The sequence below is a fragment of the Xylocopa sonorina genome, chromosome 9, assembly GCF_050948175.1.
Source record: "Xylocopa sonorina isolate GNS202 chromosome 9, iyXylSono1_principal, whole genome shotgun sequence".
Lineage (NCBI taxonomy): Eukaryota > Metazoa > Arthropoda > Insecta > Hymenoptera > Apidae > Xylocopa > Xylocopa sonorina.
In genome coordinates, this window is record NC_135201.1 from 3,238,913 (window position 1) to 3,254,918 (window position 16,006).

General features: G+C 51.8%; 1 protein-coding gene across 2 annotated transcripts in view; it reads right to left on the reverse strand.

Annotated features, from left to right (window-relative positions):
* LOC143427396 (cell adhesion molecule 2-like) overlaps positions 1 to 16,006 on the reverse strand; it is a 52,634-nt gene that overhangs the window by 17,166 nt on the left and 19,462 nt on the right. For both annotated transcript variants that reach the window (XM_076901490.1, XM_076901491.1), the window contains exons 3-4: positions 11,493 to 11,568; positions 55 to 181 (exon numbers count right to left, since the gene is read on the reverse strand). In XM_076901490.1, coding sequence (XP_076757605.1) covers positions 55 to 181; positions 11,493 to 11,568 — 203 coding nt within the window. The remainder of the gene's footprint in view (positions 1 to 54; positions 182 to 11,492; positions 11,569 to 16,006) is intronic.

The following is a 16,006-nucleotide window of genomic DNA, read 5'->3' on the forward strand; positions in this document are numbered from 1 at the left end:
CAAAGTCGGAGGCGAGGCTGGTTGGTGCGGGATACAAAGGGCCTTTCAACTCACGTCAACTTTAACGTCCTCCACGCGATAGCTGTGCTTCGTGGGCTCCCCTCTAGGCACGTATCTGTAGAACTCCTCGTCATCCTTGTACCACGAGATGGAGTAAAGCTTGTCCTTCTCTAGATCGTACCTGAAACAAGAAGGCAAGCGATGCTCTACTTATCGTTGGGATACGTATCGGGATCGCTGAACTGGTACGCGAGGTCGCTTTGCTCGCTCTGGCAATCCGGTCTGCCTGACGGCCAGACTAACCGAGACCCCCTTTTCATTTGCTCTCCGGTTAAACCTCGTTTCGAAGCTGTACGAGCTTCCTTGAAAAGTTTCCCCGTGTTCATCGATGCCATTCTCTCGCTAGTCACGACGGACCAGCGGAGTAGGCTCGAAAGTTACCCGTCTTTAAAGTTTCGCTGCATTTACCCTCCCCACCCCGTGCATATTGTAATTTGCTGGGCGAGTTAAGTGCAGGAATAGAGATTTATCGAGCCTCGGTATATTTCATCGTTACATTGATGCAATAAAGGCGATTTATCGCTATTATTACTGTTGTTTAGCGGTCCGTCTCTATATTTCTCGATTTTCCGCGTTAAATATCGATTGCAGAGAGGAGCGCGCGGAGGGGGAGGGTGAAACGGAGACGCAGCGGCAGTCGCGACGCGCGCGAACCGCGAATCGTTTCTCGATTAGAGTCGGGGGTCGACCGTTTCGATGGCCGGATCGCGCCGGTAATGGAAACGGTTACCCGTCGCCGACAATGTATTTGGACTATCGAACGCGAGTCGACGTATTTCTTTGCTTTACATATCGGAGATTTTCCCGTTTACCCGATATTCCGCGGATCCGTCTCGTCCGCAGGCCCCTCTGTCCTGCCCCCGTTCCCCGCCGTCAGCCCAGCGCACTTTCGGGACGCGCGTCTGGCAATACCCTCGAACGAGTTCGACGTTGTAATCCGACGTGGTGCCGCGGAAAAAGAGGCGGTTTCGCCTCGACGAAATGGACGCTGAAGGGGTCGAGACGAGAAAGGAAGGGAAGAGTAGGGGGGGGGAAAAAAAAAGAGAGAACGAAGCGAGCTTCGCGCTAGATAAACGAGACTGCGGCTAGCCGGAAGCGCGGCTCGCTCGCTCGTAGCTATGCGCTTTAACGTGATTGCTATGATGCCCAGGCACGAAGGAGCAGACGGGCCATTGTTCGCTTGACAACCTACCAACGACGGGGACAACAATTACCGTAATTGATCAACATCCGCGATCGAAGAGCCGCGGCGCTCGCGAGTCGCATCAATTTGCTAATCGAGTCCTTTCCTCCGTTCATCGGTACTCCCACGCTGGGGGGGCGAAAAATCCCTGGTGGCGGATTCCCGCCGTCTCTGCCGGGCGAGACCCGGAAATCTTCTAGTCCGGATAATTCCGATTCCACGGAATCGAACGTCCGGAAGGGAATCTCTTGGAGCGAACACGGGGCCAGGATTTCTGTTTCTGTCGCCAGTTCGTTTCCTCTCGCGGTAACGAAATCGGATCCAACGAAATTCCACCGCGCGCAACCCTCTAATCGACGATTATACTGCGAACAGAGAGAGAGAGAGAGAGAGAGAGAGAGAGAACCAGCGCCCTGGCCCTACCAGCCGATCGAATCGTCGATAAAATCGCAACGCGCAACAGGCTCGGTATCCCGGTTAAGCGGCCGGGCCACGTTTCGTGGTTCGAATAAGCCCCGCGATAATTAATATTCGCAAAGTAATTAAACTAACACGTCCACGTCCACGTTCGACCGCCGCGATGCGCCGAGAGTCATCCCAAAACGCGACGCGTCGCGCTTCCCGGGTCCTCCGTCGTAATAGCTTTGACCGTATCCACCGGAATGACCACGGCTTAATGCACGCTAGCGAAACTTGCTCGTTGGAAAACTCGCCGGGTAATTCGGTGGACTTTCGTCCTCGAATTTGATTACATCGTCCATGTTACTACGCTCTTCCTCTATCTATCTATGTCCATCTCTTTCTCTCTCTCTCTCTCTCTCTTTCTCTCTCTTTCTCTCCATGGTCCTCTTCTCCGCTTACAACGATCGTTTCGATAACAAAGCAGTCGCCAGTCAAACTGCGAGCACGTTTGCCGGCAATTAAATTTTATCCTCGCCATAGACGGGGACGCGAGCGATCGATGCGTTTCCTGTCCCGCAAACCTCGCCATCGTAATCTCGCCTTTGTGAATCTGCGCGAACCGTCACCCCCTGCGACCGCCACCCCATTCGCCGACCCTGTTTCCTGGTTCATCGTCTACCATTCTAACTTGTTAAATTGCGTTCCGACGGAGTTGCTCGATTACCTTCCCGCGGACGCGTAGCTGTCCCGTGGAAAATGGGCAACGACGAGAAGAGTACGCGATAAGGCACAGTCGAGGATGTTGGAGGAACGCGTCGATACGACGACGCGTCCTCGTCGCGTCTGTCGACTGTGCACACGCTCGATCGTGTGCACCGTGGGATCGTAGCGGCGTCGCGGATGCGACACACACGGGGGTCGACACCGTTGCATCGACGTACCCGAGGGGAGGCAGCACGCCCTCCACTGGCAGCAGTCGCATCGCTGTCGCCATCGCCGTCGCCGTGGAGCTGCCTGGTCCCCTGCTGCAGCTACCGGAAAAGGGATTGCCGCATTCGAGCGTAGGTGCACAATTTGGAGGGCTGCGTCGTGGGATTGATTTGCATCCTCCGGCTCATTTGCCGGGTCGTGTCCTGCGGGAACGTCCCAACCCACGGCTCCGCCGCGCCCCTCGCGCGGTCTCGCCCGCCTTTTCCGCCCGTTTCTTTCTCTTTGTACCGGCTTTCCCGGCTCTCCCTGCTGGTATATAGACTCTTCCAATTTTCTCTTCCGTCGCGACTAGTCCTCTCCCGCTCTTCCTTCACTTTCTCTCGCTTCTCTACGCGCGCGCGGCTCGCAAGACCTTCCCGACCGGCAGGCAGCACACCCGTCAAGGCGAAAATCTTTTGTTTCGATTCGTCGGCGCACTCGCGCGTTCGTACGCCCCTCAACTTTCGAGTGGCACTCCGGTGTTTTGAGAAAATTATCACATGTAGGATCGCCGAGTTACCGCGGATACGCACGCGGAGGACCAAAGGGTGCTCGAACGGGCGCGTCCAACAACTTTCCATTGTTCCCTCGGCCCAGCGATGGAGGAGGGCGCAGGAAACCGTGCCGTCTGCCAGTCACGTCGCAACTAATTCTTCGTCTCGTTCGCGCATAAAGGCCCCCTTTGACGTCCCTCCGAGCCGTCTTCGATAGTTTCGACGTGGATCGAAGAAAGCGTTTTGTGCTCGCTAGTCCGCGTTCCGGCGAGCTTTTCGGCGAGAATAATGGAAAGCCCCAGGATTTGTAACGAAAGAGAGAGCCTCCTCGACTGGCTCGTCCCAGGAAAAGTTACCAGAAAGGAGTAACTAGCAGACCTCGTACCGTCGTCGTCCCGCTACAGTACGTCGGAGACAAACGCCGCTTTGAAACGAGGTCCCTCTCTCCGGACTTGGACTTCGAGTCGGAGATCTTCTGTCCCGGACAGAGTTACGACGCGTTAGTTGTGCTCGAAAGAATCCGTTCGCCTCGAAATTCACCGCTGTATCTCCATGCCGGAATCAAGGATGCCGTGGTCGGGAGCAAGGATCGCGAGAGAACGCGTCGCAGCTACGAGCAGTGGTGGCTGCCTTCTAGATCCAGGATGAAACGGGATAGAACTCGGGCCAAAGGGGGGAGGGGGTCGAGGGCGAAGCCAGGCGACACGCCGGATAAACCAACAAGCGAGCGCTCGCCGGGGACGGTAAACTAATTTGCAATTTATACCTACGTCGAGGAACGAGCCCGTCTCTTTGCCACGTCACGCTGCCATCCTGGCCGGGCTCGACTGGCACCTAATATCAAAGAACATCGTTGCGCGCCAGTTTGTCCGACCGTTTTCCGTCTCTCTACGCAGAGGGAAACGGGCGCGAGAGAGGTTGTCCCGTTTCTGCCAAGAACAACGGCTCCTTTGGATAGGATAATATAAGAGGATTCCACCATCCTGGCGCGTTCCTCGCGCGTGGATTGGCGCGCGGGCGCGCGCGGATGTCCCGATCGAACGCGACTACCGCCGCGAATGGACGCGATCCGTCAGCTCTCGGTTCGTTTGAATAAATCACACGCGACTTCTCCCGAGTTTACGAGCGGATGCAAAGTTCCGCGGAACGCTTCAAGCGAAACGTCAACTCGACTTCGAACCTCGTTAATTACTCAACTCGGTCCCGGACCGCTTCTCGCCTCGTCGCTTGACATCCTTTCCCGATTTTATTTTTAAACCGAGCCGACGATCGCTCTTCTGATACTCGCTCGCCTCGAGGAAGTCGTCCAATCGGATTCTCCGTCTACCAGACGAGTCGCATAAAGATCGTAGGACTGGCTGACGCTGGGAATCGAGTAATTCTTTCGAGGTCTCCGCGAATTTTTGGCGAAAATTAGACTGCGAATGGGCGCGAGTCTCGAGCGAGCGCATCTTCGCGATCGTTTAAAGTGGGCGCCAATGGAGAGGAGGAGAGAAAAGGGGTAACCGAATGAAATTGAATCGCGTTGATTCGAGCGACAGGTATCGAGGGGGTGAAAACGCGATCATCCCGCGTCTTTTTCTACGCGACTCCTCGAAGCATCGCGGGCGTCGAAGCGCCGCGCGCGCTCCAATTTACCAGCGCACCGTGCACTTTTCAGCATCTCGTTTATGACGTTACGTGAAAAGCATACTGCCGCTTTGAACGTAAACGCGATGTACGCGAAAATGGAAGGGACGGGGGCGGCCGTGTTACTCTGCTCGTTGCGTTCAGGGAAGAGGATACGCGCGCCGTGTATATCCGTGCTTCTACCTTGGGCGCGGCTGCGGCGTTGGGAAGGTGTCGTCGCAATGCGTTTAGGTCCTACACGGGACGTGTAAAATCAATGATCCGACAAAACGAAATCGTTGAGAGCAGACAGTTTCCGCTGACAACGTCGCCACCAGGTTAATCGCGCCATATATTATGCATTTGATAAGATATCGTTGAGTCAATGTTGCGCATTATTTCGCGCTGCACCAGCTTCGTTCGGTTAAATTGATTGAATTTACTTTGCGATGGATTAGAACAAGTAACGGTGGAGAACCTTTCCGTTCGATTGGATCAACCGTGTGTACGCGTTAACGGTAGAGAGTAATGATGGTGAAACATGTTCGCGATACGATATTTTTCACTGCGAAGCTGTTGGTGCAGCGAATAAATCGGGAAGAAATGCAGATGGGAAATGCAATTTTTAATGGGGGTATTGCCTCAACTTTTTATAGCGAAATTCCAGGGGAAACTAGTTCGCTGGCGCGCGCCGCTGTACGCGAGAAATGTATTCTAGAAACGTTTTTCACCGAACTTTGTTTCCATTTATGAATCTTTGTTAGCACAATTTACGAAGTAAGTGGTGGGAATGGGCCATTTTCGCAGTTATCAAATGTAACGCGTTATGAAAAAATAATCAATTCCATGTCAAAGCGAGTGCGCCGCTTTATATAATTGTTTTTGCAACGGGCGGGGAACAATCGAGTTCCCATGGGCTCATGGCAAAATTTAATATTCAATCACTTTTCGTTCTGAACTTTGCCGCGGCGTACAATAGAAAAATACAACAATGGCGGCGCGGGTACTGTTACGTTCTGAACGGCACAATATCTTCTAAAATGTCCGCTGGATAATTCGCGTTAGGTTTAAAAATGAAGAAATCACGGGCACGCCGCGTGTAGGCGGGAAAATTACAGCTGTTCGCGAACAAGCCGAATTTCAATTTTCACCCGGCTCGATCATAAATTTAACACCGTAGATTTCGCGCGCGCGCCTCTCCTCGGCCAACAGCTGTGAATCAATCCATCGAAACGCAAGAATAACCGAAAACTTGGAATCCAATATCGCAGTCGCGTTACACCAGGTCGCCGTTCGTTTTCCGGGTAATTGAGTTTCAAAGCACGATAGTCAATTCGAGGGTACGTGCCATGGGGAGTGCGTACGGAGAAACAGAGTGTGTGTGTGTGTGTGTGTGTGTGTGTGTGTGCGAGATAGAGAGAGAGAGAGAGAGATACGCTGCGTTCTAACTGGCGAATTTCGCTTCTCAACTTTGTAATCCCGTAACACACGCTCGAATCGTCGTATACCGTGCTCCGTTTTCGGTATTCGCAGCAAAATTCACTAGAAAAATCGACAGGGCCAGCGACGAAGCGTGGAGGGTCCGATCGCGCGAGAATGAACGTCGAAGGGGGTGGAAAATCGAGGCAGCTGCTATCTTACGTCCTCGGCTTCGTGTCCTGCGAATTAATCTCGGGATTTAGCTCGACAGGTGGCTGGCTGGTGCGGATAGGATCAGGACGTTGATTCAATCGATCGGTTCCCCGCGATCGACGGCCAATTTAGCGCCGTGGCGAGCTGTCTCGAGTGGATATAATCGCGCGATCTCGTGGTCGAGGTCGACGACACGTTCCGCCCGCGCGACGCGACGCGACATCTTCTCGTAACCCTCGAAACGGAAACGAAGGCTGGACGACGGCTCTGCTGTGTTTCTTAAATACGTATCTCGCGCTGTCCAAGTACCCTCTAAAAGCGAGCGATAAGCAACGGTCGACCTTATTTTCCTTCGTGAAAAGTCGTCGAGCTTCGCGCGCCACTAATTAGAATGCATATTCCGACCGGCCGTAATTGTAGAACGCGCGATGCCGCGACATAATTTCATTACGTCTTAATTAAGGATCCACGAAATAGCATTGGAGGGGACGCGTTACGGTTTTGCGCCCGCGTCTACGCGCCCGTACAGATGCTCGGATTCGTCCCCGAGAAAATTAAAAGAGGAGAAACAGGGAACGTCCATTTTTAGAGATTTCACGGGATTACAGAGTGAGAAGGTTCGTTCTGATTTTATTTCTCGAGTTAGGGTCGCGCGTCTGGCGTTGCTCTCGCGGCTATCGCCAGGTGTCCGATGCGAGATTCATTTTGGCTACGTTTGCCTTCACAATTTGCGTTTCATCCGATGAATCGACGCGATCGTTTAGGATTTTTATTCGAAAATTTGCGCGACTAAGTACTTGGAAAAAGCGTGATTCAAGTTATTCTGGTAGAATCGAGGTAAAAATAAAAGGAACTAAAAAGTAAACGTTTCAACGCTCGTCGAGTAGTGTGTCGAGTATAATGAGCAATAGAAATTGAAACGCGAGTGCATCTCGAAGCTTGCCCCCGCGTTTATATCGATCGGCTTTATTAAACAACGATACGCGGTTTGTCGCGCGGGCGTGGATCAATTTATCGCAAATTCGCGGTGATTTTGTTTATTCCGTGCGCATTGAAAACGAGCGAAATGCCGCGCGTCGCATTTATTCAGGCATTATTGTCCGCGATGTTAAAAGTAGTTAGCCGCCCGCCATTATACGTAGACGTGTATAACATTATCCACGCTATAATGGAGTAATGCGTCTCGTACAGCCCACGCGTACTTTCGTGACCGCGTATTAAAGTCGCTAAAACTTTTCGCGATTATTATTCGAAAGTTGGCCATATCTTCGCCATGGTAATAAGCCCGTGGAGAGAACGGGGTCCTCTCCACTTTAAAACGGTTTCGGTTCTATACTATTACGACTTTCCATCTCTTAGATATCATCGTCGGAAGCGGCGGGTAATGTTTAACGCTTTAATATAGCCGGTGCTCGGCTCGCGCGATCGAACATCCCACGGATCGCTGCTGACCTATCCCACGAGCTTCCCTCGCGGGATGGTCAGCGGGACGCTGAGTAAATGGTCCCCGTTTTTCCTATTACGATCACGCGTACGCGTTTTCTGGCCAGGAAACAGGTCGCGGACGACCATTTCCAACGCAATCGCTGTACAGGCTGTTCCCAAATACATGACACGACTCGCAGAAATGTAGCCAGACGGATAAAATATTATTCCTGTCGACGCGTTTCCTTCTAGGATGTTAGTTACGTATCCTCGAGTATTTACCTGAAGCTAACGAACTTTGTCGTTATTTATGAGGCCACTAGAACTGAATAGAGAATGAAAGAATGCGATAATAGATACCAATATCGAGAAAGTTGAACGACAGATAGTAAGTCTTTATATTTTTCGTAAATTTAGTAATGAAAAAATAAGTTGATGTTCGTTACACATTACTGTATGAATCTTCTAACAGCGCTAGGTTGATAAGTCACTTTGTATAAATATTGTTCGACGCGTTTCGTTCTAGGATATTAGTTACGTATCCTCGAGTGTTAATCTGAAGCTACGAACTTTACCATTATTTATGAGACCACTAGAACTAAATAGAGAATGAAAGAATGCGATAGTAAAAACCAACATTGAGGAAGTTGGACGACAGATAGTAAATCTTCACATTCTCCGTAAATTTAGTAATGAAAAAATAACTCGATGCTCGTTACACACGACTGTATGAATCTTCGAGCAACGCCAGGTTGAGAAAGACACTCTGTATAGGTATCATTCGATGCGTTTCCTTCTACGATGTTATTTACGTGTCCTCGAGTGCTAATCTGAAGCTACGAACTTTACCATTATTTATGAGACCACTAGAACCGAACAAAAAATGAAAGAATACGATAGTAGAAACCAACATCGAGGACGTTGGACGACAGATAGTAAATCTTCACATTATCCGTAAATTTAGTAATGAAAAAATAACTCGATGCTCGTTACACACGACTGTATGAATCTTCGAACAACGTCAGATTGAGAAAGACACCTTGCATAAATATCGTTCGACGCGTTTCCTTTTAAGGTGTTACGTATCCTCGAGTATTTATCTGAAGCCACGAACTTTATCATTATTTATGAGACCACTAGAACTAAATAGAGAATGAAAGAATGCAATAGTGAACGACAGATAGTAAATCTTTACATTCTCCGTAAATTTAGTAATGAAAAAATAACTCGATGCTCGTTACACACGACCGTATGAATCTTCGAGCAGCGCCAGGTTGAGAAGACGCCCTGTATAAATATCGTTCGACGCGTTCCTCGCACCTGGTACGTTATGCTTGGAGGTTTTACGTCCTTCGAACCAATTCAGGTCTCCATCTGGCACATGCACGAAACGCATCGATCGTATCCTTCCCAGTCGAAGGTATCACTCGCGGCTCACTTAATGCCCCCATCGACCGCCACCCTCTGAACTCGGAGAGGCTAGCAACGACTGCAGAGTCCCGAGATTCGGCTAGGCCACTCGTTTCCCACCGGAAGGAACTTTGATTTCGTGCTAACTGGACTCGCGCAATTACCGGGCAGACGACAACCCAAATGGGCGAGAGGAGGGGCTGGGTAGTGTCTGTTGCGAGGTTCGACGTAGACGTAGACACGAGCCAGCCTCCAGCGATCGAGCTGGCAAGCGAGCATCTGCCTAGAGGCGAAGAAAGCGCGCGAAGAGCAGGAGGAAGCCAACCCCTCTCTCGTTTTCGGGGGTGGCTCTTTTCGACGTCCGTTGGAACGCTCCTCCTGTCCGCTGGTGAAATCTGTGAAAAGAGAGCCGAGCACGATCGGGATAAGACGCGAAAGGTTCGCGCGGGGATCCGCGGAACGAGTTCGAAAGGGATCCCGCGGGAGTCGAAGATCGTGCGAGGCTGGATCGAGCCTCGAGGAGAGCATCTTTTTCAGGCGAGAAACCCTCGGCTGAGGCAAGAAGAAGCTTTCCCGCTCGGATTGCGGTCTACGATATTGCGAGTATAAATAAATAAAACGTTGAGCGAGTGAGAGAGTACGAGTGTGAGAAAGAGAGAGAGAGAGAGAGAGAGAGAGAAAGAGGGTGGGAGGAGATATCGAGATTCCTGGCTCCAAGGGATTGCCGATCCATCCTCTTCGCCTTCGTCTTATTTTTAATCTTATTTACCGTCCCGCTCGGACGCTAAGCGTAAACTCGATACGTTATTGGCTGGCATCTTATCGATGTCTTTACGAGTTCTTCTCGCCTGGTTTCCCCACCCGTAAATAAGAGAGGCAAAATTGTTCGACCTCGTCCTCGCGCGTCTCCAACATTGCGGTCCTCGCGCGGAACGGCTGGTCGCGACCCTCGCGCAGCCGCCAGTTTCCGGTTTCTCGTTCAACGGGGATTTATTCACCGGATGACCACGAATCGATTTATCTCGCGCTCGCATCAACGTCCAGGATACGTCCGGTTCGCGAGGTTACGCGACGCGGAGGGCGTCGGTCATTGCGCTCTGATGGCGAACGTGTCGTGTCTCGTCCTTGAAAATACCCAGCCAAGGAGGAACTAGCTGTTGGGCTAATTTATCTCTCGAGTGGTTTAAATCTATCTAACCTTGTCGTAATCTGTGTATTTCGTTCGAGTATCGTTCCTTTGAAGATCGTTTCAGAGTTTCGGAATAGGCAAAGCATCGATCGCGTTAACCCTTTTTTTTTAGGCGAAACTGGAGTGCAATGTACGTATTCGCGTTCGGTTTTTAATAGAAAATATTTTTTTCCTCCCGTCCCATCCGTACAAAGGACCAATCGTATTTTAAAGGGGATTAAAAATGCAAATCCTGCGCGTTGTTAAATCGGTACAACGCGTATTTCGCGCGTTAAATTTACCTTGCTCGGATAGTTGGATTAATGCGGGGAATAAAATGAGATTCGCGAGCCGTATACACATTTACGCGCACTTTTAAATTGCGAGGAGTGACTACTGTGTTTGTTCTGCGATCAAGACCGCGAGGCGTGTTCTTCGCTCGAGGGTATAAAGTGTTCCGTGCGGACTGTCGCGAGAGTGCTCAAGTGAGGCAGCAAAAAAATCGGAAAAGAAAAAAGAAACGCTGTTATCGGTGGATCGCATAAGCCGGAGGTCGCGTCGTTGGTGCGCGTTTCCGGGCGAAAAGGTTTTCGTGCGAGCGAGGATCCCTTTTTTTCATCTCCACGACTCAAGAAGCCTCGCAATGGCTAATAAATTGGGGACTTAAGAAGCAGTGCTAGCGCTGTTAGGTATTTCCGTTTACAACACATACACGGCGCCGCAACGAGGATTACAACGGAACAGTTTTCTCGAGACCCTCCTCCACCGTGCAGTTGCCGTACAATAACTTTCTGACCAGACTCCGTTGCTACCCTCGCGTTTAATGCGCAAACCCGCTAGGCTGCATTACTGATGAGACCGCCAACAGAGCCAGGAAGTAACTCTGATGCAAGGATTTCAAAGGATCTCGAGAAATTCGAATCGAGAATCGTGGGAAAAAAAAATAGTCAAAGTTACAGATCGTTCGCGATCCGCTGGCTATTTTGTGACGCTACGTGTCGTCGACGATGTTGCCGTCAGCGTCGTGTTTCGACGGAACCCACTGGCCGCGATCGATCCCCGTCGATCGATCGGGAAAACGAGACGCGGAGAGCAAGAATCCCTTTGAGAAAGACATTGCGCCACGTTCGAGCGCTCTTACCTGCACTGGAGAAGCGCGCTCTCGCCTCTGAGGGTGTACGGCGGGACGATTATGCGACGCAGCTTCAGACCAGCCACTGGAACAGAAAGGAGGAACAAATTTCCGTTAGACGAGACGAAGGGAGAAAAAAAATAGAAACGAGCAAGGATTGGGTGAAATTCGAAAACTGGACCGAGCCAGCGCGGCCAGCGTCCTCGTGGTCTGCGAGGGCCTCTTTCGACTCGAATTCGACCAAACCCTTGACCCACTGCGATGGCGACACAATGGAAGCATTAAAAAAACGGCACTCCGAGCGCCACTCCACTGGCCAGAAGGATATTTCGCCGATAAAATCTAGCGGTCGACCTTCGCGTCGACCCGTTCGAGTCCGACTCGATTCCAGCAGCCTCGAAACTACCCAGTGCGCGCGACGAAGAAAAGCTCCGGCAAGTTCTGGCTGTGTTCGAATCACCGTAACAGTGGGGGGACACGAAGGGCGCGAGTGGATTGTACTAGATGCTCAAACAATGCTCCGCAAACTCCATTGTGCTTGTCCTTTGTGGCCGTCCTCCTTTCTTCCTCCATCGCCTTTGCACGGCCCTCCCTTGTAGGTCAACGTCGCCGTGCAGCTAGCAAACACGCGGCCAGACAGGATTTTTCCGAATTATTAGCCAGCGATCGATGGGATAATGGCCGCGGGGCGATCACGTGACGCTCGAGGGGCCCTAAATTAATGCGACCAGCACGCAGCCACGTAACAGGATTGTGTGGTCATGCGTTGCGCCCTGTGATTTCGTCTTATTGTAGTTTCGAAAATCAATTACCACCGAAATTCCTCTCAAGGAGCAGTCCAGCAAGCTCTGTAGAGAGAAGACGTAACGTTGTAACGCAGGCGAGCACAGGAGGATCGGTCGAGTGGCCTGGCCGTGGAACCAGCGGCTACACAGGGCCCCGGCAGAGCGGAGCTCGGCGGTCGGTTCAAAGGGGTTTGCGTTTAATTAAGCTCGCGCGATATTTTACGACGGTGACGGTACGCGTGGCTATTCCACCGAGGGCCGGTCTTTCTCTGGATCGTAAAATATACCCTCCGTAATGCACCGTTACGCGAGATCGTGTAGAGACGCGCAGGTGAGTTTGGCTTGAATTATTCCCTCGGAGGGATGCAATTTTTCGTACGTCCTAACGTGATTTCAGGCCGAGCCTCAACGGGGACGATTCTTTTTACCCCCAACGGGGTATATCGCGCACCTTTTTCAACCCCCCACCCTCCCCCTCTCTGTTTTATTTCACGTAAGCGTAATTTCTACCGCGTGGCTTCCGGTCCGCGTACGTGGCCGGCTTATAAGTTACCGTTACAGAAAGAACCACTAGCCGCGGTTAATCTCTTGCACGGTCATGCCGCTTAATCCGCCACTCACGAACCAAGACACATTGTCCCCCCCCTCCCCCCCCCCCCCCCCCTAATTACCACGGGCTACGATCTTAATGGACTTGGAAATGCCAGCCGCGTCAGTTCCGCGCGCAAATTACGCAAACGTGGAGGGACTCTTAAAACACACGAGAGGCGCGCAACGGGTTACGCGTTAAGACGCGCGTGCCTGACTGAAACGGAAATCTCCGCGCCACCGGTGCGTTTTAAACGCGGGACGTTAATTATCAGTTACGTTTCAAATGTGGATCCATAGCTGGGTGCAGTGGAGGAAAGAGGGAGAGAGAGAGAGAGAGAGAGAGAAAGAGCGTTAGCGATGGTCGGTATTTCTACTGTCGGGTCATTCCACGACAAATCCATCACTCTTGTAACGAATGTCTGACATTTTGGTCAAATTGATATGTATACGTACATATATATATTGTTGTTCACGGAAGAATGGAAAGGGTGCGAGTCATTTTTTTTCGCTGATTCCTGGTACTAGTCATGAATTTTTATGAACCATCGAATTCAGTTTTAGAACCATTAAACATACAAATATCGATTTTGCTCGCTTGCAAAACACTCGCACGAAGAATGCGCGAACTACTACATTGGAACTGCAGAAAGACGGGCAACAGGTATCGTAGTATGGTACGCGCGGTTTTATCCAGCCCATGGATCAAACTCGATCAAAGAAGTGGTTCCACTTTTGGATGAATAAAAAAAAAAAGCCACGCGATAAATACAATTTCAATAACACTTTCATTTTGCGAGCCGAAAATGTACAGAGCCTGGCGCGCGTACGCGTGCAGCTCCTTCCTCCGCAGAGAGGCGATCGATTTATCGCGGAATGATCCAATTATTTTTATATTCTCGTTACAAACATTCCCCAGCGAGCCCCAGCGCCACTAAATTCCGTTGTCGCTGCCTCCGCGGCAATTTTTTGCAGCCGGAATTCCTTTGATGTTCTCCCGTCGTTGTCCTTCGTAACCTAATCGAAGGGGTTGGGTTCACCCTCGCCGCGGCGGATGGAAATTCCGACTGAATCGCGGGTCCACGGGCGAATCGATAACCGCGCGGCGGGGATCGCCGATTTTGACGTCTCGTTTCGGCGTTGCGGCCGATCCGGCGGCCCTGGCCACGACAATAACGTCGCTTACGGTGTACGTAACGGAATCGTCCATTGAATTAGAGTGCCCGCGGCGTTTCGAGACAGGCGAGCCCAGGTCCTCGACTACTCAGGCTTTTGGCCGAGCGATCGTGACGCGGGTCACAAGTGCCGCCCTATCGGCCGCCTCGATTCGCTTTCTCCTCGCTCAGGAATTAATTGCACGCCGGTTCGACTTTGAATAGCCACTCCAAGTCGGTTCTACGCCAAACTCGCGGCTGGTGCCTTCTCTATGCGAACGCGCGGCTAGTACCGCCGCGCGCGCCTCCTCCTGACCCCTCTCGCCGTCCTCCATCCCTGTCCCGCGTCCAGGCCATCAACGATCCCGTCTACACAGTGAGTACACGCTGGAATCATCCTTCGTTTTCGTCCGCCCCGTTGTCGCGCTGGTTCGCGTGGTTGTCCTCAGCAGAGGACCAATCGTCGTTGTTCCTCTCCTCGTTAGGTACCTGGACGATCGATGCCAGAATTCGTTACGGAACGGGCCCTGGTTAATTTCGCGCGAATTAACGTCTCGAGGGGATGATTCTTCCCCAGCGACGCAGCGAGATTCTGTATCATTAGGAGTTACAATTAGCGCGACAAACTCCGCGCAGCGAACTCATCGGGTACGTAGGACGCGGAATTATCGAGGATCCGATTTGTGTCCGCGAAACGGTCGAGCTGAACAACCCCCAAAATGGTACGTCCAGGGTGCACCCCTTCTCCCTCTTCGAATCGAGATTCCGGTAACGCGATATCAGCAACGATTTTTCTCCCGTTTCGTTCTTCTCTTTCTCTCGTTCTTCTCGCTCGCGTTCCTCTCGTATTCGATACGTACCCCGTTTAACAACGACGCGCCTCACTGTCATTACGTCGAAACGGGACAACGTCGCTTTGGATCCGCGCGCGTCACGATTTCCCGTTGGCTGGACCAAACGAGCGTCCAACCTTTTTGCTTCGCTTTTTTTCCCCTTCTGCTGCCTCTCTTCTTTTAAACAGCGCACCACGATGCTCGCGTCGCGCATCTATATGCGGGACGCTTTGTCCGTTTCTAGTGCTCGGTCCAAGACGCGACCCGTGTTCCCTCTCGCATCGTTGGGATCGCGAAAAAGAAAGAAATAAACGATTTGTATTTGCGATTCGCTAGGCAATCGAGATTAATTGGCCCCGTAACGAGAGACGCGATATTCACTGGGTTCTGTATCTCGCGCGTAAGCGTAGTACCACCCTCTCGCCGTCCTATCCACGGTCGTTGTCGCGCGCGCAATGACGCGAGTTGACGCGGAGAGACGACGGGAAACCTCGCGACGCGGCTCAAAGACAGCGATGGTTGCGATCGTTCGTTTGTATCTCACTCAAACACGTAGGGTTGAAACCTCGTGCGCCACGAGAAAAATTCAAATAACAGAATTAATCGGTAGGATCGATGAACGACTCGCGTGTCGCTTGTGACAAGCCAAGGAATATCGCTCCGATAGAATAACGATCGTCAGAGAAACGTCCCATAATGGATCCTCGAGGGAACGTGTTAAAGTGCGAGCAGGGTTGCGTGTCCAGGCACACGCGTCCGCGTGGCACGTTAGGGGCGGTTCTCCTGCTTGTCGAGGAATAAGTAGCGAGCACGGAATGTGTGCCGCGGTTTAGCCCCGGGCCGGACAATCCAGCCGGACGATATAAAGCCTCGTATCTTTCGTTTTGGCGGGGCGCGTGCGTACGCGCACTCCACCCTCTTCGCCGCGTGTACGTGCGCGAACCTTGTGGTGGTCGTGGCGATAAATTCGTCCGACGATAAGAGTCCCGATTTCTGTCTTTACGAGCCTCGACGGGCCCCTCTAGCTGACTCTGAGGGAAGGAGAGAAAAATAGAACGGCTGGCTTCCGGGTTATGGCGTGACCGCGTCACCCTGCGCGTGTCCCTTAGCACGCGGTCGAGGGTAACGAAAAAAGAACTGCGAGAGAGGTACGTAAGGGAGGG